The sequence below is a fragment of the Pomacea canaliculata genome, linkage group LG8, assembly GCF_003073045.1.
Source record: "Pomacea canaliculata isolate SZHN2017 linkage group LG8, ASM307304v1, whole genome shotgun sequence".
In the NCBI taxonomy this organism is placed as follows: domain Eukaryota; kingdom Metazoa; phylum Mollusca; class Gastropoda; order Architaenioglossa; family Ampullariidae; genus Pomacea; species Pomacea canaliculata.
In genome coordinates, this window is record NC_037597.1 from 13,181,434 (window position 1) to 13,204,342 (window position 22,909).

General features: G+C 36.1%; 1 protein-coding gene across 1 annotated transcript; it reads left to right on the plus strand.

Annotated features, from left to right (window-relative positions):
• The first annotated feature begins 1,912 nt into the window (after positions 1-1,912).
• On the plus strand, positions 1,913-22,668 carry LOC112570500 (transcriptional adapter 2-beta-like). The gene is made up of 17 exons (XM_025248938.1): positions 1,913-2,163; positions 2,296-2,355; positions 4,182-4,282; positions 5,454-5,494; positions 6,273-6,323; positions 6,519-6,575; positions 7,700-7,803; positions 11,521-11,593; positions 11,985-12,144; positions 12,347-12,426; positions 12,714-12,785; positions 13,486-13,550; positions 15,074-15,123; positions 15,505-15,545; positions 16,217-16,308; positions 17,336-17,398; positions 18,376-22,668. Exons 1-17 carry the CDS (start codon positions 2,071-2,073, stop codon positions 18,496-18,498), a joined length of 1,326 nt encoding a protein of 441 aa, XP_025104723.1. The 5' UTR covers positions 1,913-2,070; the 3' UTR covers positions 18,499-22,668.
• Positions 22,669-22,909: the final 241 nt, after the last annotated feature.

A 22,909-nucleotide genomic window follows, 5' to 3' on the forward strand; every position in this document is an offset into this window, starting at 1 on the left:
TTTTTTTCACCCCCCCCCCTCCTCTCTTTTTGGTCTTGGTTGGGTTGGATTATTTATTGATGGGAGTGTGTACCAATTGTGAACCTCAGGATTCTTTTTAATTTCTGTGATTTAGATTGGAGGACCTATGAAAGACGTAAAATATAATTACCGACAAAGACCTGCCTGGTTTGTATAGTTCCGTCTTTTGCTTGATCGAAAAACGTGTGTGCACGTACGCATTTCACTTCTGGAATTTATTTTATGGCTTTAGATGCAACTTATTTGTTCAGTTTGCGACGTTAACCTCAATTATAGTCTCACTGGGAGAAGGAGCATAGGATCAGATCGAGCTATATATCTATTAATGATAGATTTTTTTAACATCACCATATAGACATATTATTACTCTAGTTAAAGAAAAGAAGAAAGCAAAAGGCGGACCACGAGGTCAAGCTATATGAATTTTAACTATAACGAGTCCAACATTTAAAATGGTGCACGGCACAATAAGATTCAAGCGGCAGCAAACCAGCGAAGATTATTGTATTTACCAGCTGCATTCTTTTTAAACGATAGTTTGCTCATGAAGGAAAATAACGATCTTCCCGTGTTCTTTCCCAACGTCCTCTTTTAACATCGAATAAGAAAAGACCCTGCAGGTGGTGACTGCGGAAGAAAAGTTCAGTCGTAATGCCAGGGAGTCAGATCTTGTCTCAGTCCACTTTAGTGGATGTGACATTTGTTCTGTCACAGGGATGACCGTCCTGAAAACGCCATCATATGGCGTTTGAACCGCACAGATGTTGCGCTATGACACAATGTGGCGCGCGCGCGAACTATAGGTTAGCAAAGTTAATGAAAAACAGTGGCAATCAAAACTTGGTTCTGACGTGCATTAATTGTGAATGCTTTAGGTCAGCAAAGCACGTGCGCCCTATTTTTTTTTTTTTTTTTTTTTGAAAACTGGTATATCATGTAGCCCAACTATTGATGTTCGCCACTATACTCAGTATGAGAATAATACCTTTTCAGACTCTTTTGTAGCATTGATTTATAAATATATATACATGTTAATTATTAATAAAGATCGCATTTGTGTACTTTTCTTGTTGGTGGTGTCGACGGAGGGAGCAGTTGTAGTAGATTCAGTTTCATAAAGATGATAATCACAATAATTGCCCAATATCTATAAAACACTTATCTAATTGGAAAGAATACTTAATTGCCACCTCAAAGATAAACTGAATTGATTTTTGTTGCATGTTAATCTCTGTGTGTGTGTGCACATGTACGTACGAAATTTAAGTTTTTGCCTCTCAGAGCCAAGCGGTAATGACTTGTACGAGAAAAGCAGGTCTGGGGGATTAATTTGTGTGCATTACGGGGAAATCTGAGTCATATTGAAAAGGGAAAGGGTTAGGTCAATATCGACTTCAGTGATTTAAGATCTTTTGTGGCTTGTCTACAGCTGCTCGAGGGAATCACTGACCCTTTAACCCAGAGAGAGAGAGCTGAATGCCTATATAGTTACCACAATGACATGCTATGTAAAAAGTGCGGGTGAGCATTTGTTTCGCTCTCGGAGCTTCACTTGTTACATTTGTTTCCTGCAATCCCGACATAATACACGTTTGCTTAAAACGCTTCACAAATAAAGTCAGTGCATGGACAAGAGAAACGACTGACAAGAGGCAAAAGGGCGGAATGTTCGCGTACACTAATGCATCTTGCCAACATTCAGATCGTTGAAAAAAATGGAGATAACCTGAAATTCCAGATTAATTTTAACAGTCAATGGCGAGAAGCGTATTATCTGTTAAAAAGTTTGAGGAAGATCTGTTCCGAACATGTTAGAGCAAGTACGCTGCCTTTTCGCTCGAATATGGAATAGACGCCGTCCTCCCCAATCGTGATATTAGGACGCCGGATACCGAGTGGCTTATGGGAAATTGTGACGTCAAATCGTCTGGCTAGGAGAGATGGGAGATGGTGTTGTAAAAAAGGCGTCTATTTCTTCCCTTGCTTCATTATTTCAAGTGCCAGAAAACAAAGCATCACTTTTAGTAAGGTTTTAAGTGCCCATAGGTGATGGCCAAGTACCTGTGTGGCTACTGCCAGCGTGATATTTCAGGCCTACGAATACGGTGTGCGGAATGCACGGAGTTTGACCTTTGTTTACAGGCACGTATGACGTCACATTACTGTCTATTTTGGCGTGATTATACTTTTCCGGCTTGGTGTTTGCATGTATGCATTTCTTAATTGCATTCGATCAGATCAACAAATAAGTATGTTTTGATCTTACTTTTACAGTGCTTTGCATGTGGTGTGGAAAGCGGACCCCACAAGAAGGATCATCAATATCGAGTTGGGGTAAGACCGGCTGATGGATCAGTGTGCATAATCCTGTCTCCCCTCATGAAGCTAGTTGCCCGGCCATTGCATTTCCAGCCAATTGTATCTAGCGATATTCGCGGCTAGCCAATGAGACCGTTGGGAGGTTATAAATAGTCATCAACTCCAAGAGCACGTGGAATTCTTGGTCTTGGGCATTAAAATATATAGTTTTAATGCTCTTTTTTTGTGGCGTTATGCTAACAAATAAAAGTTTATATTATCTTGTGAATAGCTGTCCTGAAGTAAATAAACATAGTTTAATGATCTATAACTATATGGATTTTAGGATATTTATACTATTCAAAAATAGAGGCATATTGTGCTGATAGGGAAATCCAATTTGTGGTAAAGGGCTTTTTGTCTGTCTAGTGTACAGAAAATGAAAATAGGCAAAAAGTACAACATGGAGGGCAGGGCCAGAAGCAGAGGGCACAATTGGCCTACAATGCATTATAATAGTTCTAGCAGGGCTTAGGGAATGTGCACAATGATTACTTAGTAATGTACACCATGGGATCACTCCTGTCCTGTGGTTTTATTATGTCAGCTTGCTTTGATCGGGTAATATAAAGTCATCTGCTCTTGTCAAAGATGCAGATGCATAGAAGCTGTAATAATACATTGCAAGAAGAAAGCGAATTCATTGTATGTTACCGCCTGAAGGGTTTATTTTGGATGAAAGGGCAATGAAACAATTCTTACTGTTATGGAGCAGACTTAGATCCTGGAGGTATTATTTTTTTTAGTTACTTTGCAAGTGTTTAAGGGCAGTTGTAGGAGTGTTTAAGGGCAGTTGCATGTGATTTGTGTGGTATTGAGAAAACATTACAGAAAAGTGAGTGAAAGCAATTGAGCAGAGGTATCAGGTATTATCCCACTGAGCAGAAGGAGTGAGGCATGGAGCTGTTAATGAGCTTCCTTTAATAGATCTGATGAAAGTGACAATTTTTAGGGGCTTTTTCTACATCAGTTAAAATTGTGTCTGGACCTTGTAAAGTCACATTGAATTTGAAGCTTATCTCAGTTTTGCTGCAGCAGATTATTTGAACACAACATCATCTGCTAATCGCTGCCATATCAGATTTGTTCCTGATTTTGTATTTTAAAATCTTTTTAAAAGAAATGCTTACACTTTCATTAGCTAAATTTGACATAAATTGAACATGCATTCTACTACAGTGATCTCTCATGATACAAGCCATAACTATATTATATAAAGTGTCTGAGCAGCTCTTCAGCTCCAGTATTTAGTAGTGCATCTCATTTGATCCACTTTAGCCACTGCTAGCAACAAATGTCAATTTAAAAAAACAAAGAAAGATGGTGCCTGTCCACACTATTTAACCTCCTACAAGAAATTTTTAAAAGAAACTCATAGTTTGTTTGTTTTTGTAATCTCAGTAGGATGTGATATCTTCTTCTCAGTATTATGGATTTCAAATTTTGCGAAAAAAAATTTAAGGAGAAAAACAGAATTATACACCCACTAAAGTATGACTATCCAGATTAGAGAGCAAGGTTTGCTGGGTGATGGTGTTATTTTATTGTGTTAAAGATTTCTGTAAACATAAACATGGATTTTTTTTTTAACTAGTCCCTTATTTTTATAGGTTTTGGGATTTCTGTATTGTGTGGACTGTACAGGTATTGCCTATAATCATAAAAAGACATCAATGCACCACACTTACTTTTTATGGTTAATTCTACAGGAGATAAGTCATTGATTTTACTTTTTAAAAAAGCATTATTTGGTGAAAATGACTAAAGTAATTTGTAAAATTGTGGAATTGGTTTTGCTCCAGCGAGCTCTTGGAGCAGCAGCATTTGACATCCCAGCGCCATGGTGTCTAGCAGAAGAAAACATGCTTCTGGATGCAGTGGAGCAGTATGGTTTCGGAAACTGGTCAGCATTAAAAATTGATTTTTCAGAAAATGCCTGTGGTTTTTCAAATAAAAACTGTTAAAGACCTACCCGGTTGGTCTGAGCAATAAACAGATTCTGGTAGGTAAAGAAAATGTAAATACATTTTATAAATTTCACCCCCATGTCACTTATTTCAACATGTGAATGTCTCTTGTGATGCATAGGGCACTCTGATGATCCTTCACATATGGAATCTGCTTTTGTCCTTGTCGAAATGTAACTGCCACATACAAGCGTGGAGGCACTAGACATGTCCATTGTATCACCACGTGTCTCAACCATCACTAGGCTGTAACTGCTGTCTAGAACTTAATAGCACCTAAAGAGGGACTAACACTTATTTATCAGTCTCAGGCCTCTACTGTTTGGGACCAGACAGCTACTGGTATGATGAAACGTTGAGCACTTTGCAACAGAGCAGGTCTATGCACTTTTTAGTAAGGTTGTTTAACAGTGTGTTCACTTGACTTGTGTAGGAAGCAGAAGTGCAGCACCAACACTATAGCCCTATTCCCATTTATCTTGGAGTACCTCAAAACCCTCTTGCTTTTTTCGGCATTACTGAGTAATATTTTGGAGCAAAGTGGCATTCACATATGACACAGCACTGTTTAAGTGAAGTCAGTCAGCTCTACATACACGAAGTTGATCCTTTATCTTCTTAAAGAGGGAACACATGCACACTTATTCTGATTCTGTCTTCCTATGCATTCAACAGCAATAGTTTCCATATCTGTGCTTGGGCTTTTGAAAGTCGGTATTTTTTTTTTGCAACTTATATCAGCCATGCTGTGGTCAGCCGTAATTTCACCAGTACTGATGTCATACACAGCTTGAGGCCCAAATGGAGATTTGAGCAAGCAAAGAAATCATTTTTATTTGATTTCTCGATATTTTTGTTTCTTCTTGCAGTTTCATGTTCAAAGCATTAGTAAGTGGTACAAAAGGAGGATTTTTTTTTTTTAGCATGATGTGTTACCAATCGGGTATGTCCTTAACTGATATTAGACTGAAGGTGAAAAGAAAAGAAATCATAAATTCATAACTACATGAGAATTAAAGGTTTATTTTTATTACAAATATCATAAATTAGATTTCTGTATTTATAATTTTTTTTGTGCTTACAATTAATAACATTTTCTATTTGCAGGGAGGATGTCTCCAGTCATGTAGAGACACGAACACAGTTAGGTTTGTATTCTTCCAGTACTGTTTTGTTTTTAATTTTTTTTTTAAACTTTTTTCTTGAAAAGTTTATATACTTGCTTTGCTTGCCTTGGCAGGGAAGTGCTTCCACCTAGGGGTGATTTCACACTATGAGGGGAGAAGGAGGGGGGAGGAAACCAGTGTACCCAGAGAAAAACCCTGTGAACAGGTGTTGCATAAAGAAAGTGTCCCAAGACGAGATCTGAACCAAGGGTATCTCTCTGCAGTGGTGACAAGCAAGTGTTTTCACTGTTACACTATCAGGAGAGGGGGTGGGGGTTATATTGTTTTATATCAAGCTAGCAACTAAGGCTATATCACAGCAAGGCAGCCAGCTCTATAAACAGATGCCGCATGCAAAAAACAGCATGCCTGAGACAAAAGCTGAACCCAGGACAGCCAACCCTCACTGTATTGGTGACAGGCGCTAACCATTGTGCCACTGTACTTCCTTACACTACCAGGAACCCCTTATGTGGTTGCCAATTTAGTTATTAAACTTGGCAAACATATTGTGTCATAAGATTAAGCGTCATTATTAGGAGTTGATTTATCTAACATTTTTATTTATTTTGTAAACTTTAAGATTGGATATAAAAGATGCATCTTCTCATCTCAGTAAAAATGCAAGGGTAGTTGGAGGGCAATTCATGACAGTAAATGTTATTTTAATTCAATTTTTAACGTTGTAAGAGGCAGTTGTTTGAAGCAGCTGGATACTAGTGAACTCTCTGACATTTGAATTTATTTTATAAATTTTCAGAATGCGAAGAGCATTATGTGAAGTTTTACATTCAGGGAAACATTGGGAAAGGTAAGCATTCAGACACTGCTGTACCAGTCGTGATAGGATTTATGTGTTATATCATTTTTTTTCCATTAACTTGTTCCTCTCTCATTTATTTATTTACTAAAATGAATAAAGGGGATATAAGTAAACATCTTCAGGCATACTGCAAAGACAGCTTTTTAAAGCATGTTTTCAATGCTTAGTTTTATTTTCTTTCAGCGACTTTTCCATCGGACACTGGAAGCAAGATTACAGACCACACCACACCAGCAGGAGGTACTTCTGTTTTGAATGTCTTCTCTTTATCTCTTGGTTCTTATACATAAAATAGGATTATATAATTAACTTAGTTTTAATAGCTTTGTCACCAGGAGGTCAGTATGAAATGCAAAGAACTGTTTAACAGCTAAATCATCAAGGCTACAAATAGTAGGAGAGCTGGGATCATTTATTAACTTATTCAATATGGGTATATTGACTTCATTTAGCTGTGAAGATGTTTGTGTTTGTGGGTGCGAACTATGTAGGAAGAGTTAATTAGATATATTCTTATCTGTGCATAGTGATGTTTACAAGCTTATATCATCAAAATAGAAAGTTATTTATTAATATTTCATCGTAAGCCCAATCAGATGAAGAAACAGAAGTCTAGCACAGTCTCGCCCTTTTCTATATTCGCCACTTACCCACAACTAAATTCTGTAATTGTGCACTGAAAACGCACCTCTTAAATATTACTCCTAACAACAGTCCACACATTGCTAGACCTTTGTCACATCCTTTTCCTTTCTGCTTATTGATACTTCCCTAATAATTTTCCTTTTATTTACTCTGTCCTTGTTACTTGGTTCCTCTTTGCATTTTCAGTATTTGTCTTTTAATCGTCATCAATGCTGTTGTTTATCCTTCCATCGTTAATGTATTGTTTGTTTGTTCTTCTGTCTCATTCTTGTTCTTAACCATGTTCTATGTAAATGTATGAGCCATACAAATATTGGGTTTATTATTATTCATCAAATTGAATCTGAAAAGTGCAACATTTTTTGCTTATCAAGTCAAAATCTTTTCTTGAACTTCACATGTTAAGCAGTTTCTCACCTTATTGGGGGAACTTTTCCCTTCACCCCCACAAGAGGCAGACAAAGATTATTTAGTTAAGATTGACCAAGAAGAACATTATTAACTAAGGTATTTGCACATGTAAGAGTAAATTCTAGTGTATATATGTGTATGTATATCTACACATTTACTTAGATAGACCAAGATAAATTAAGAACCATTATTAACTAAAATGTGTTTTGTACATTTAAGTGTATATAGTATGTTTGTGTCTGTATTTATATGTATATATGAGAGAGAAAAGATAGGAAGATATATATATAAAATTATTTTGACTGCAGGACCATTATCACCAAGCATTACTATGCCCCTTCCACCGTTAGATCTGCCACCACAAGAACAGCAAGAGCTAGGGTACATGCCCCATCGAGATGATTTTGAGCGGGTAAGTGCAGATGACAGAAACAGATTTTATACTATATCTGGATACCTAGACCTAGTAGTGGTGAAAGAAGTTACAAATTTTAAGCATGTGTAAATGTTGTGAACGACAAGGCGTCATCTGAAACTGAATGACAATAAGACAGCAGTGTTGTAATATGGCTCCAAAGTTAGGTATGGGCTGATTGGTATCAACATTGTGCAAGCGTGAGATGCCGTCATCACTTTCATCAACTTTGTATGTGATTTTGGACTTCTTGATGCAGCGTTTTCCATGTCTATGCATGCAAATACAGTCATCGGGAACTGTGATTACCTTCTGCACAGTCTTGGGAAACTTCATCCCATTGTGCATCACTTATCAGTGCATCACACACTATGGCTGTCAAAACTCTGTGACCAGAGTAGATTACTGCAATAGATTATTGTGGGGTGTTCCTGCTACACACATTGACAGACTTCACAAGATTTAAAAGACTACAACCAGCATCATTACCCATAGAAAAGCATCTGAACCTATCACACTTGTTCTGCAATCATGTCACTTTAGTGGTTTCTAATTTGGAAGCATTGTAAGATCATATCACATTCTTGCTTGTACATGAGAAAACCAGCTCTAGAGTAATCTTGGTTCGTTCAGTCCATTTATAAGACAGTTCACTATCTCTGCTTAGCCTTTGTCACGAAGGTTGGTCTGGTGGCTTAGCTCCAATACAGTGAGGGTTGGCTGTCCTGGGTTCAGCTTTCTCGTCTCAGGCACGCTGTTTTTTCTCTGCATGTGGCATGTGTTTATAGCGCTTGCTGCCTTGCTGTGGTATTGCCTTAGCTCCTGGCTCGGCATAAAACACTAACCCCCCTGTCTCAGACACTTGTGTACGCATAGATGCCTGGACATTTGTGTGTTATTTTACCTCAGAAAAACAAGACAATGAACTCTGCCTCTTTGCAGGCATGTATGCATTTAATTATATTAACTAAATTTATGCTACAGTAACTATTAAGAATACCTAATAAATGAAGAAAATGAAATAAGCTGGCTTCAGCAGTGTACTATATATACTCCAGTCAGAGGATTTGAAATACTTCAGACTTCCTGGGATACAGTTTAAGCTAGTTTTACATAAAACTGTATTATTTTATCCATTTAGTTACAATACAGAACACTAGATAGTTGCTTTTTTTAACAGGACTGTAGCAGGGATAGACAAAATATACATGTTTCTTATATGAGTGGGATAGCCATGCAAGGGAATTGTACTGCTTGTGGAAGGAATGGACTTGCAGACAAAATGTAGCAGTTGGGGAGAAGAATATCCAGCACCTAACTCTGGTCGAGGCTCACAAAATCCTGCTACCACCCCTTCACATCAAACTAGGTTAGACGAAGAACTTCGTGAATGCCATGGACCAGACTTCACCAGTTTTCCAATATATGCATGAAGAATTCCCTCAACTCAATGAGGGAAAGATTAAAGAGGGAGTTTTTGTGGGTTCTCAGATTGGAGAGCTCTTAAAAAGTGACTGATTCAACAACTTGCCACATGGTGATTCCAAACCAGCATGGAATGCTTTTCACCTAGTGTCTACAAACTTTTTCAGGATTGTTAGGGCAGAAAACTACAAGGAACTAGTAGAAGACATGCTGATGCAGTATCAGAAACTTGGCTGCAATAAGTCTCTAAAGATCTAATTTTCTTTCATTACCATCTGGATTTCTTTCCTGACAACTGTGGTATGGTTAGTGATTAACAGGGTGAACATTTTCATCAAAATATTGCAACAATGGAAAAAACGACTACCAGGAAAAAATTGTCCATACCATGTTGGCTGACTACTGCTGGACACTTCACAGAGATGCTTCCGAACAGCTGTCGAAGAGACAGGAAAAGAAACCAAAACGTAGTCTATGACGTGATTTTTTTTCAGGTATTAACCATAGGTCAGTTACTGTTAGTATGCATTTCGTGATGTACACAATAATAATTACAGATTACAAAAAACTAGAATCAGTTTTGCATTATAATTGTCATATTTGTGTTGAGCACCTAAAAATTTATAAGAAATTTCTTGTTTTATTTCAGTAATATGACTTTTGTAAAACTTGTTGACCAGTGTGATCAAAGAATGTATATTCCACAAACTATCTAAAAAAAAAAACCCACTAACGCCTCTACTAGGGTACAAACATTAAAACACATCAGCACTGCCTCTTGGGGACGAGCAACCACACACTCTTCTTTTACAGCCGCCTCTTGGGGAACAGGCGTTATACACACAACTTGGCTCTGCCTCTTAGGGACAAGCAACTGCACCCTCTTCTTTTTGTCTTGCTTCATTTGGTTAGCAAATTTTCACCTTTGATGTTAGTGGCTCCTAGCTGGTTACTAGGGCCAAATTCTCCAAATCATATTCTCTAATCCAAATACTCCATGGCATCTGGCAGGCCCATCACTCCATGGCATTAGCCAGGACCAAACACTTAAAGGTATAGTACAGGCTGTAACAGCAGTGATAAGCTGTGTGACATCAGTGAGGGAGAGGAAGTGTCGGTCATTGTTAGGATTTGAACTCAAGTGATCGGTGGTGTGTCGTTAGTTGGATTAGTCATATATATTAGTGATAACAATCAATATGGCTATGAGCAATGCCCAACCATATCATTGCATTAGCTCAAACTGGGATCTAGTTGACGTCATTAGAGGACGAGGCTTTGTTGAAGCAAACAAAAGAGTCCCGTGTAATTTCTCTTATTAAACACAACATCCTATAAAACATTCAACTTTTTCCATATGAACAGACATGAAAATAGATAAGATTCAAACTGACCCTTCACTTTATGAACAGTTTTATTTTGCCTTTACAATCCCTATAAGGCCCATCTCCTGACCCCATAGACCGCGTGCATTGGCAGTTACAACAAAAACAAATTACTAATAAATATCTATATATTTAAAAAAATACAGGAAAAATTCAACTTATGCAAACAAATCCTTGATACAAAAATAAGAACACTGCACCTTTCTAGGAAGATGCAGCCTCCACTCCTCTACTTAAGTCTCTCCATTTGCCATGGTTTCTTGGGAAGTGAAGCACTGGTCAGTAATTATACTGTTTTCCCATATCTCTTCCCCTGTCTAAAAAAAACCCCTAATGCTTGTTTCAACAGGTGTGGCACAGCCACTCATGATGTGCTAGCTATTTAACCTCATGTCACCCCTCTGTGACATTATCACAATCCCAGTTTTTTCCTCCTAGTCCACCAGGCACAGCGTAAAACACCAATTTTCCCCCCCCCCCCTAGTCCAGCAGGCACCAAAAAGAAAAGCAGTTGGTGCCTAGGACATTCTAGGATGCAATTTTTGTGCTGTGGAGCCTCTTCTTAATGCAGAGTGTGCGACGATCTTCCTCAAACAGCTGTTTATCAGCTAAACCATCAGCCCCACCATCACTGCCCTTATTTCCTGATGGTGCCCCCTTTACCCATTTACAGTCTGTCCTGTCATTCTGGCTGTTTATCAGTTGTTTCTTCTGTGCACTGAGCATCTTTGTGATGGATACCTGCATGTTATAAGAATGCATCTTCATTATCATCATAGCCAAGGATAGTATGATAATAACAAGTTTGATAAATAGCTCAGAACTGTTTGTCCTCATATATTACTAAAAATATATATGATAGTGAAGATCTACTATGTGTTATATATTTTGTTATTTTTTTCAGGAGTACGATAATCAAGCTGAGACCCTTGTCAGTGGTCTTGCAATTAGTGCTGATGATGATGATTTAGATTTGAGTAAGTTCTCGTTTGGTCTCATTCTACTATGTGAGAATATGTGTAAGCATCTGTATTTTTTTTGTTTTTTTTTTTCGAGCCATTATTTTTAGGTTTGCAGAGTATGCATTATGGTCAGATGGGTAATCTGTAGGTGTCTTCCATTAGATCACTTGCTATTCAGAATTACACTTTAATCAGTGAAATAAGAGTGTGGAGAATTTTGTTATGCTTATTAAAATGTATCATCTCTTTGTGTGCAACAAGTGCAACAATCATTTACATTGTCTGAATCTACTTATATTCCAGTTATTTTTTTAAATCTAAGAATATCATTGTTTTTTTTTAACCTGTGGCATAATACCTCAGTGCATTCTTTTAAAGCTTCATCCATGCAGTTTTTATTTTGCAGATGTGAAACTGTCATGTGTGAGCAAATATCGTGTAAGATTACGTGAACGTGAGCGCAGAAAACGAATAGCCCGCTCTCATTCTCTTATTTCCACAAGTCTCATTCCGAACAAAAATGCCAAGACACCAAATCCCAAGAGAAAGTTTGCCAAAGAAGAAAGGTGAGCATGTTTATTTGCATCTCCAAAACGCATTTTGCTAAAAAAAATAGTATTTTATATCTCTGCAAAAGAATTTTAACACTTAAACACAGTTTAATATGCTAAAGACATTTAAGGCAGTAATGGCTCTTTTAGATAATGAGTTTTACAGTGGAAAAACTAAGTATAACCAAAACTGTTTTGTGGTCTGCCTTATCACCAGGGAGATTCTAGAGAAGATGAAGGTTCACACACAGTTTCAAACCAGTGCAGAGCTTGAGCGTCTGCAAGAGACATTGCTCAGTAAGTTACAACAACTCTGCTAGTCTACATCTGTTGTTATTTGAGCATTTTCTTTCCAGAGTTATACTGGCAGTAAATATAAAATTGATTAAATTAGAACATAAAACAGAAACTCATGACATCTTTTTCTTTTTGGAGGGGAGAGGCATAGTGTGGTTGTGAGGAGTAAGTGTTTGATGCTCAGTTAAAATGATCATACAGTAAACTGATTAAAGAGAGATGCTTTAAGTTTTACCACATCAGTAACATAAAATCATGCATGATTAGTAGTTTGTACTATTTTACAGAGGAAAAAGAGCACAAAACCAAGATCAAAGAAATGTCGGAGTTACGGAAACAGGGTGTCACCCTTTTAAGTGGTAATGTTCCTTTATAACTTCTTTAGTAATCTGTATTATGTTTATTATGTTGCTTACATGTTATTTTGAGCTTCATGTTTGTTCATTCAAAAACTTTCAGTTGTGGCAGTTGCTCATTATAGATAACCTAAAATTAAACAAAGGAAATTCTTCAGGACAGTCATGGATCAGCATGTTTACACTACAGAATGGTTTAAACAGGACATCAGAAGTACTATAGGAGTGTTTTTAACTGAATAGTAGATCATAGAAGATAGCACACAGTTGCTGAAATGAGCATTTAGAGACTGGGACAAAAAGAGGTTTTTCTTTCTCAGTTCCTTTCTTTACCAATATTTGAATCTGAGTGCAATGAAATCGTGTTACTTCTGTCAACACAGAAAATGGTTTTTATTTCTTTACACCTGTTGTCTGGAATAATCATTTAAGTGAACTTAAGCACATCATTCAGTATTACAGTACACTAGGGTTTAGGGGTTTTTATATACCATTTTCATTACATTTAAATCAAGGAAAAGAAAAAACATTATTAGTGGGATGTAATGCTGCAGCATTTTATTTGGATTCTGATGAGACAAAAGTAGATTCAGCTTTCTGAAACAAAAGTTATAGTGTTGTTTTACAAGTTAAATCTCTGGTCTAGGGAACAAGCAGGGTTTTTTTTTTCCTGTTTGGTCACTAGTGGTATGATTTCCTGCAGATGTAGAGGATTATGAAGAGGAGAAATACAAGAGGGAGAAACGGAAGGAGAATAGGAAAAAGATGGTGAGTTTGCTGTTCACTTCCTGCTTGCTTAGACCACAAAACAGTAAGTTATCTCAAGGTTTTACTCTTTATGCCTCTTGACGCCCCATTGGCATTGGGATATTTCTTGTCCTGATAAAAATTGCACTTTATCCTGGTAGTTTGTCTCACTTGTTACGGACTGAAAAGTACGTCTTTAGTTCTTAACTACCATGCATCTCTAAGGCTCAAGCAGAATTCTTACCCATCCTCCAGTCTTCAAGGTGGCTGAGAAAATAGTCCATCATAAAGATATTAAATGTTCTCATCAGTTTATTATGTCAAAGAGGGTTCGCTCAAATGCTGTCTACTTCTTCAGAAAAAGGAAACGGCCACTTTTGAAAGAGTTTGTTGGTGGTTTTGTTTGAGTTGTCTTCTTTTTTTTTTATATATATATATACTGATTTTATGTGCATTGTACTTTTTGGATGTATGTGCATTCATTTTTTTGTGCATGCATAAATATTTGTGTGTGCATGCACATATTTGTGCCTGTATGTATCTGCTTGTTACTATTTGTTTGCGTTTTGCTGTTTTCTTTGCATAAACTGCAGCATATTTTGTTTAAATGTGGTTATATTTTAGTGCTTACATCTAAATGTTTTTGAAAAGATTCAAAATTAAGTGTGAAAAACCTTGATATAAATTGCTATGCTTACTAATGAGTTCAGTGTATTTTTGATATTTTGCCCAGTGGCTTCAAAGTTAATGTAGATTACATAGCGAAGGAACTAGAGAATTTGGGTTTAATAAGTGATATAATTTAAAATCTGACAGAAAACAATGGTCACTTATCGACCATGGTTAATAGCTGGACCTGGTGAGTTAATATGCATGTACATGCCAGTACATGTAGCATGGGCAATCAGATGTATATTTATGGGTTATTATAGTGGCTATATCTCACAATTACAGAAGCACCTACTCAAACTTTACTGCTTGGAAAAAAAAATGAACACAAAATTTAGGCTGATTTTTTTTTTTTTTTGCTATGCATTTGGTGTTTTGTGTCTTGTTAAAGTATTAACTTACATGATTAATTTGTTTACGCTGTTCTTATCTTTTGAAACTAGAGATTGTTATCTTCAGATACACTCTACTACTCTTTATACATGCAGAATTTAGTAATAATGTGATGGAGAGCATAACCTTTTTTTTGGTTGTTGTAACTCACTGCTTTATGAAAATGATAGGATGGAGGATTTTATGTGCCAACAATTTTAAGATATTAGATTTTTAACAGTTATTTTGTATCACTATAATTTTGCCTTATCCATCTTTAATCTTTTTAAACAAGTGTAAGTTTAACTGATAGGTATTATTTCAAAGATATTTCTTAGGAGGTTGTTTGGACAGTGAACCAAATCTGCTGAGCTGCTTTGATGCATTAGTTAATAGTGACTGATGAATGTCTTTGAATGTCACAAGCAATCTGATTTGCATTTAAGAGTCTGCTGCTCTTGCTGTGGCTTCTAATTTTATTTATTTTTATTTTATTTGTACAGAGCACTTTGCAGACGCCAAAGCGGAATTCATCAGTTTCCAAGAAAGCAGAGTAGGTCTTTCTGTACCCTTTCCAATTCACATATATTTTATCCTTTCCCTTAGATAAATAAGTATCTTGCATACATTTAACCAAAATCGATAGATGGTGATGGTAGAAATTTTAAATCTAAGAATAAATTGTTATATAAACTCTGTGGCAGACAAGAGTAATGGACAGTGTAGTGGGATTAACTGTATCTTTTCTGTGTTTTTTTGGGTTTTTTTAAAATTCAAGGCTTATATTTATAAATGACCAGAGAGAATTGTTCTAACTTGTGGAAGTCAATTATTTTTATTGCAAAAGAATAGTATCAGATGACAGGTCCTTTTTATTTTGAAAACTATTTTCTTAATAATTTCCATTTCTTTTATTCATATTGTTTTTTTACAGGGGAAAGGTGGAAAAGTTAGATATACTCATCGACGACGACGGTAAATTATAGATTTCACTTCTTTTTATATACTCCCATTTTTAACATAATTTTAAATGCTTTACATTTGTATGTTCATTCAAATAATTATATTCTTTTTATATTATTTTAATCATCTTGGATCAGTAATGTTATGTTCAATCATTTAATTGTGTTCTCTTAGTTTTATCAGCATTTTAAAAGCTTCATATTTGTTTAGTTTAGTCCGTGTTACTCAACACTTCGCCAGGGAACCCAGTTTTGGGCAGCCTCCTTCAGTTGGGCCCATGTGGTTTTGACGTCCTTTGCCTCGCTTTCTGCTGATCTTTTCCAAGCCTGCTTTGGTCTCCCAACTCTCCTCTTCCCCTGAGGATTCCAGTCAAGTGCCTGCTTGGCAATGGTGTCAGCTGATTTGCACAGGCTGTGTCCTATCCACCCCTATTTGCGCTTTTTTGATATCTTGACTAGTAGCATTCTGGTTGGTTCTTTTCCACAGGCTGTTGGAGATCTTTTTAGGCCATCTTATTCCCAGAATATGGCGTAGGTGTATCCACACTTATTTAAACAAAAACAATGTATTTGCCAGACACATTGAGATCGATTATGTTGTTATTCTAATTGTGTTTTTGAATCTTATTCTGATTGAGAACTTTGATATTGGTCCAGTGACAGAAATGTTTATTATTTGCGTAGACACAAAAGATGACGAGGAGGCAGAGGCTGAGGATAGCAAGGAGATGGCCAGCATGCCTGGCTATGAAATGTTATCTGAGAGGGAAAAAAGGGTAAGTTAAATGGAACAGGTTTTTTAATATTTAGGAGAAGTGTGAAACAAAGGCAGCTGGGAATTATAAGTCAAAGGAAGACTTTGAAGCATGGTTCAAATCTAAGCAAAATAGAGGTCAGCAGCTTGGATTTTCACAAAAAAGATTTAAACCTCTCAGCAGCACCTCAATTTAGTAGACATATTTGAATTTTATGCAGTTGTGGCTTTTTTGGTGCTGTGAAAATCCACGAGGAAATAAGTAACTGGTGCCAAAGAGACATTTATATAGTCATTTGTGACATTGTGTTTGGCCTCTTTTATATAGACATGGTGACATCACAGGTTTGGCCTCCTATGTAGACATTAGGGACATCACAGGTTTGACTTTTTTTGTGCATGATGCTGTATCTCAAGAATGGAAGGGTGTTTTTCACCCAGATTTAAAAATGTTTTGGACTGAGATCTTCCCATTGATTACAAAAGACGTTTTGTGCTTTTGCTCTTTCTTTCTTTTCGACACCAAAAGCATTGTAAAGCCTTTCCTTAACTTTGGAAAACAATGTGAATTCCTTCAAGTTTTTTATTTTCATAGTCAGTTTACACAATTAACTAAGAAAAGAATATTATGCTTGTTAACTTTTTTGGTACTTGTCTGCTATATTTAATTATTGTGTCTTTATCAGCTGTTGATTGACAAATGTTTTAATTTTGTGGATGTGGACTTATTTTTGCCAGTAGTCTAACCTCTTTTTAAATCTGTCTATTTGCCCTCTCACAAAAATTCCTTTAAGAAAATGATGGAACAATATGTTCCTAGAAATGTTAGCTAGTTTAACAAATGCTACCCAGCTTAGCTTAATTATGTTGGTTTCAGTTGAGGTTGAGCAGATACAGATTTTTAAATTGCACTGAAAACTGCAGCAACCATCCAGGTTTTATCACTTGATAATATGCATAATTCTTATATTTTGTTAAAATTATTATTAAATAATAACAGCTAGACAGGTTCAGTGCTTCATGCTGAGATTTACTTTTTGTTATTCCAGCTGTGCAATTCCATTAGAATGATTCCTGCAAACTACATCACTATAAAAACCTGTATCATCAAAGTGAGTATTTCTTAGCTAATGTCTAACAAGTTGATTACTCTATAGTTAGAAAAGGGGTGTAATGAGAAAGCACATTATAACTTGGTAGTTTGAACATCATCAAATATTTTTAGAAGGCCAAAACCATGGAGAAGTGATATGATTCCATATCTCTGTATGGTTAGATTCCCGGTTTTGAAAAGTACACTTTGTTTAACTAACTAAAAGGTGATAGGAGTCAGCTGGTGTGATTTTTTTTTTTGAGTACTTGTGTCTTTGTATATGCACACACAGATGAACACACAAGCATAACTGGTGTATTTCACAGAAACAAGTCTTCTGCACAAAGGAACATTTAATCTACATCATATAGGCATTGTTTAAGATTTATCAATTAAGAGAGTGGGTATTTATCACGGGTGTCTGCTTTTACTGGTGCTTTATACCTGGTTTGGGTTTACAGCCTGCCACAACTTTCTGCTTAAAACCATTGTTTTGTGTACATGTAGGGTGGCTGATTCTCAGCATGAGAGAGGAAAAATTGACTGTTAATCAAGTCCTTGGTATTCAGTGCCCATTTTTTTAGCTTCTCAGCAAATGACAGTAGATGATTCTGACATCTCCGGGTTCCTTCCAGTCTTGCTGTCAAGCAGCCAGTTTGGCAGATAAACATACTGGGCCGAATATGTGACTATGGTCATCATGCAGCTTTTGGTCATTGCATAACACATTAGCGGTCAAGATTTTGCATGAATTCGCCTGTGTCAATCAATCAAGATAAGAAACAAACTGATTGAATTGAAATGTATTAACGGTTAATTCTTCTTTAAACTTAAATAATTTTCAACCTTTACAGTACTTTCAAGCTTTCTGACCTTGAGACTAAGTTAAGGATGTCTAAGGCTTAATTTAGACATTATTTATGAAATCATTAAAGTTGCAGTGCTTTTACTTAAATCTAAATTATGTAATTTCAAAATTAATTTCTTTATGCACAGGATTACCTTCAGCGAAGGCAAGGTTTACCAGTCAAAATCAGATACCCTAGTGGTATGGATAAAACTCACAGACGCAAAATAATGAGTTTCCTCTCAGACAATGGCTGGATTGGTGTAGCATAAGTGTGTGAAGATGTGTATAGAGTGTGCAAGACCAGCTGCATGCTGATATGTGTGATCTCTCAAATTCAGAGATTTTAATCCCAGATATCACCTTCTTAAAAGGTGTTTGGACATTTACTGGAAATCAGGACTGCCCAGTTGCATCTTGCCCTCGTCAGTTATCAGAAAGGTATTGTGATATTTCATTTGGCATGATATTCAGATGACCTGAAAAGTGCATCATATGAATATTAACAAAATCCTTCAGTTAAAAATTGTTTGGTTGATTTCCAGAGATAGCGATCTGTTACAAGTGCAGATAAGAGAACAGTTATGTTTGGTTGATTGTGATGTAGGCAAATATAGTATTGATATGTGAAATGTAAGCTTATCTGTCACAAAATACCTCTTTGATGTGAAGGCAGCGATTTTAAAACTCCCACTCTCTGACCAATCTGTTGATCTGTCTCACTAGCCCCCTTGTGTCTGAATATTTGCCAATATCACTTCTGCCTTCTTGTTATTTAGTATTCGTCTATGCCTATTATTTACACTTTGGCAACTCATTGGGCTTAAAAGATGAAAGATTGCTTTTAAACAAGTTTTTAAATAAAACTGTGATTGTTTTAAAGTCTTAGAACTCTAGAAGGTTAAAATGTTTACGTGAAATCTGTGTTATTAAGCATTGCCATTAGGCAAGGGGAGCTTGTTTGACTCCATTGGAAAAGTGTTTAGGGGATGGGGCATTTTGAGAATCATCTGTACTAATAAACTACCCAGTATATTTTTGCTTTTGGCTCCATAGTACATTTTCCATTTATTGTATTCACCTTACTCAGGAATTATGCAATGGTACAATTGCAAATGATCAGTAATAATACAATGAGAAATGGTATTTAGTGGTATTATCATTTGCCTCTGTAAAGGTTGTGGATCAGACTGCCTTAGTATATGCTAACGTTTTAGTTAGCTAGACAGTAAATGATTACCTGCTGTTTGATATTAGTGTTGTCAGTGAGAAATATTTAATTGTGATTGTCAGTAGTTTTCCAAGTAGAATTCAGACAGTTTTTGGCAAAAATGATTTTTTAAATCATTTTTTCACAGAAACAAATAGAGCGTTAAGGAACTCTTCTTTATTGACAGCCCTAACGTTAAATTGTATCACAGTCTTCCTGAAATACTTTAAATCATGTTAGAACAAATGCCTTTGGGGGAAGGTTTTTTTTTTTGACAAATAGTTGCATTCATCTCTCAACATCCATCATTTTTCTTGTCCTCTAGTGGAAAATTTCAGTGCAATTTGTAGTAGTTGTTTTATGTTCAATATAACAAAATCCCTTCCATAAAAATTAAACTGCCAGTTTGTTATTTTAAATCACGTTACTTTTGTGAAAATGTTGGGGCTTGTCATTCGCAGACTGTGCTTTCTGAGTCAGCTTTCATGCAAGCTGAAAGCAGCAGTTGGCTTAAAGTAGTCAGATTAGTGAATCAAAAAATAATTAGAAAAGCTTTGGTTTACTAAATATGGTTTAGTAGAAACTTGTACAGTGAACATGATAACATATGTTTACCCTTTTTGCAAATCTTTGAAGGGTTGATGGCCAGGAATGATTAATAGGTCACCTCCATCAGATGTGCATGCAAGTTTAAAAAATTTACAGATTTAACCAAAAAAATTAAAGTTGTTGGTAAGACTTTTCCTCCATGCAGTGTTAATGTTGCCCTTCGAAACCAAGCTTCTCAGAATACATGGAATCCAAAAAGAAACACGAATGCAGTGTGTTCTCAAGGGTGCTCTGCATCAAGTACCCAATCTCTATACTGGGCCAGCAAGAGCCTGCAATTGCAAATACAGGCAGTCCTCAACTTACGAAGCTGTTCCGTTCCTACGTCGCATCGTAAACTGAATTTTTGCTGTAAGTCGGAACATACGTACATACTGTACGTAAATAACTTACTGTAAACACTTACCCTATCCTAACACCTATCCTAACACAGTAATTATGAAAAACACATATAAAATACGTTTAATAATGAAATACGAAATTTGCGTTACGAAGTCTACAACGCAAAACCACTTAAGTCAAAACAAGGCTTTATCCAGTAAATGGGAGATGTGTTGTAACCATGAAACATCATAACTCGTGGCTGACATAACCCGAGGACTGCCTGTAGTAACTTGGTCACCTGACGACAGGTGTAAAATGTCACATCTTGCATTCCCCACCTCTTTCCCTTGGTTAGAAGAACAACTTCAGGCTTGAAATAGAAGGTAATGATTCAACATGAGTAATACCTTTCATAAAAGGTGAATACTTTTCAAGTTCTTCATTGCCCAGTGGAAAACATTAAACAATGATTATAAGATGTAGGTAGGATGAGACACATTACCAAAGCAAAGCAAAAAAAAAAAAGAAAGAAAGAAAGGTGATATTCCGTTATGCAAGAAGTTTTAATTCTTAACTCTAAGCTAAGCCACTTGATTGTAATGCCCACATCTAAACAGATGAATATGCATTGACATACAACTTGATGCAGGTAGTGTTCCGAACCTGATGTTTCAAAGCATCTAGATTGTGTTAAGTTTGTACTTGTTCCTTGGTGTGTGCTTCTCCACCAGATTGGTCAGTTCCTTATCAACTTTGTATTTAAGCTTTGTTAAAGACGTCTGTGTTATTGTCTTTCTCCCCAGTCCTTGTCATCTGTAGTAGGCGAGGATTCATTGACATGCTTTGCGTAATTATGGTTGTTTACAACATAAGATCCTATGCAAATAACTGTTACAGGCTGTAGAAAATTAAACCAAATTTAAGATATATTTTTGTTTGGGGGAAAAAATCAGTATTTCCATGAGATTAGAGGACTTATTTATTATTATTTAAATATCTTCCACATTTCTTCTTGTCTTTAGATCTTGTGAAAATAGCTGTTGCTTTTAGTTTGTTTATAATAATGGGAAAGGGGTTTTTGCATGTTTTATTTGCTATGTTAAAGGTTAAATGTTATGAAGATAATAATCACTGTATATCAGAATAGGAGGTATTTCTGACAAGTTTAAGATGAAACGAAATTAAGCTTGTTGTTCATCAGCAAAATGTCAGTAATTTGCATTACAGATGCATGAGTCATATATTCAATTCATTATTCACTACAAAACTGGTGTTTCTGTTTTCGTTACATTAGCATTTCTCAACATCATTTGCAGGCAGAATTTAAAAACCCTTTGGTATGTATAGAAATGCTTAGTTTTCAGATGAGATCACACTAATGATATATCATACAAATAATTTAAGTGCCCAGAATTTAAAGTAACATGTAAACACCAGCAGTCATTTGTGCTAAAGGAAAATTAAGTTACTAGTTTTAACAGTAAAAGCAGTTTGTTGAAACAGATTATAGAATTATCAGATCCCCTTGAATTTCAGTGAGACCAAAGTTCACTGAATTATTACAAAGATATTGCAAATATTATGCCTGGCAAAAATATCTTAAAAGTGACCACTAATTTGAGCAAAGCTAGCTCATTTTTTGTGGGATATGCATAATCTGTGTTAATATTTTTGTGAATTTAGAAGCTTGAGGGATATTTAAAATTCAGTGGATCAAGACAATAGATATTTAACACAACCTTCAGATTAACTGCTGTCTTGTGAGATCCCTAGAAGTTTTTAATTTCAGTGTTTAGTCAGCTGGATCTAAATAATTTTTAGAACAAGTTAAAAAAAATGAGCATTAATAATACTAAAACCCTGAAGCATTCTTTGATTATTTATAAACAGTACAAATTTTCATTTGCATCATGTTATGTCAGCACTATTCTGCAACTTTTTTATGTTCGGTTTTTCATTGCCTTGTCAGAAAAGGAAGCTTACCAGAAAATTCATTATAAATGTTTGCTGTTTCATTTTAAAATAACTGTATTTATGGATTACGTGGCTGTCCTTTTGCATGGAAGGCTGATGAGGCAGCTGCTGTACAGGACTTTGTGTGTGTCTGAGTGAGAGAGAGAGAGGTCTGAATAGATGTGTGTGACAGGCGTTTGTGAGAGAGGTCTGAATATGTATGTGGCAGAAGTGTGTGAGAGAAGGGGGATGACAGGCAATGTGCGGACATATATGGATGGTGCACATGCTTTGAATACCAACGCAAGTTTTCAACATGACCAATAAAATTCTTTATTGTTAAAAATGTGTTTGTTATTAATCACGTTTTACCTTTATATTAGACATTATATTGAATTAGTATTGCATTTGATTTTGTAGGCAGTCAAAATCAAGACAAGAGTAAAACTATTGTGTAAGTGAGAAGAGAAACGTTTCCCCACCTCTCTCTCTCTCTCATACCTGTAAGGTCATGATTTCGGAAAAAAGGACTGATTTGATGACAGCAGTTTACGCCGATAAACCTGATGATATACTCTGAGCACGAT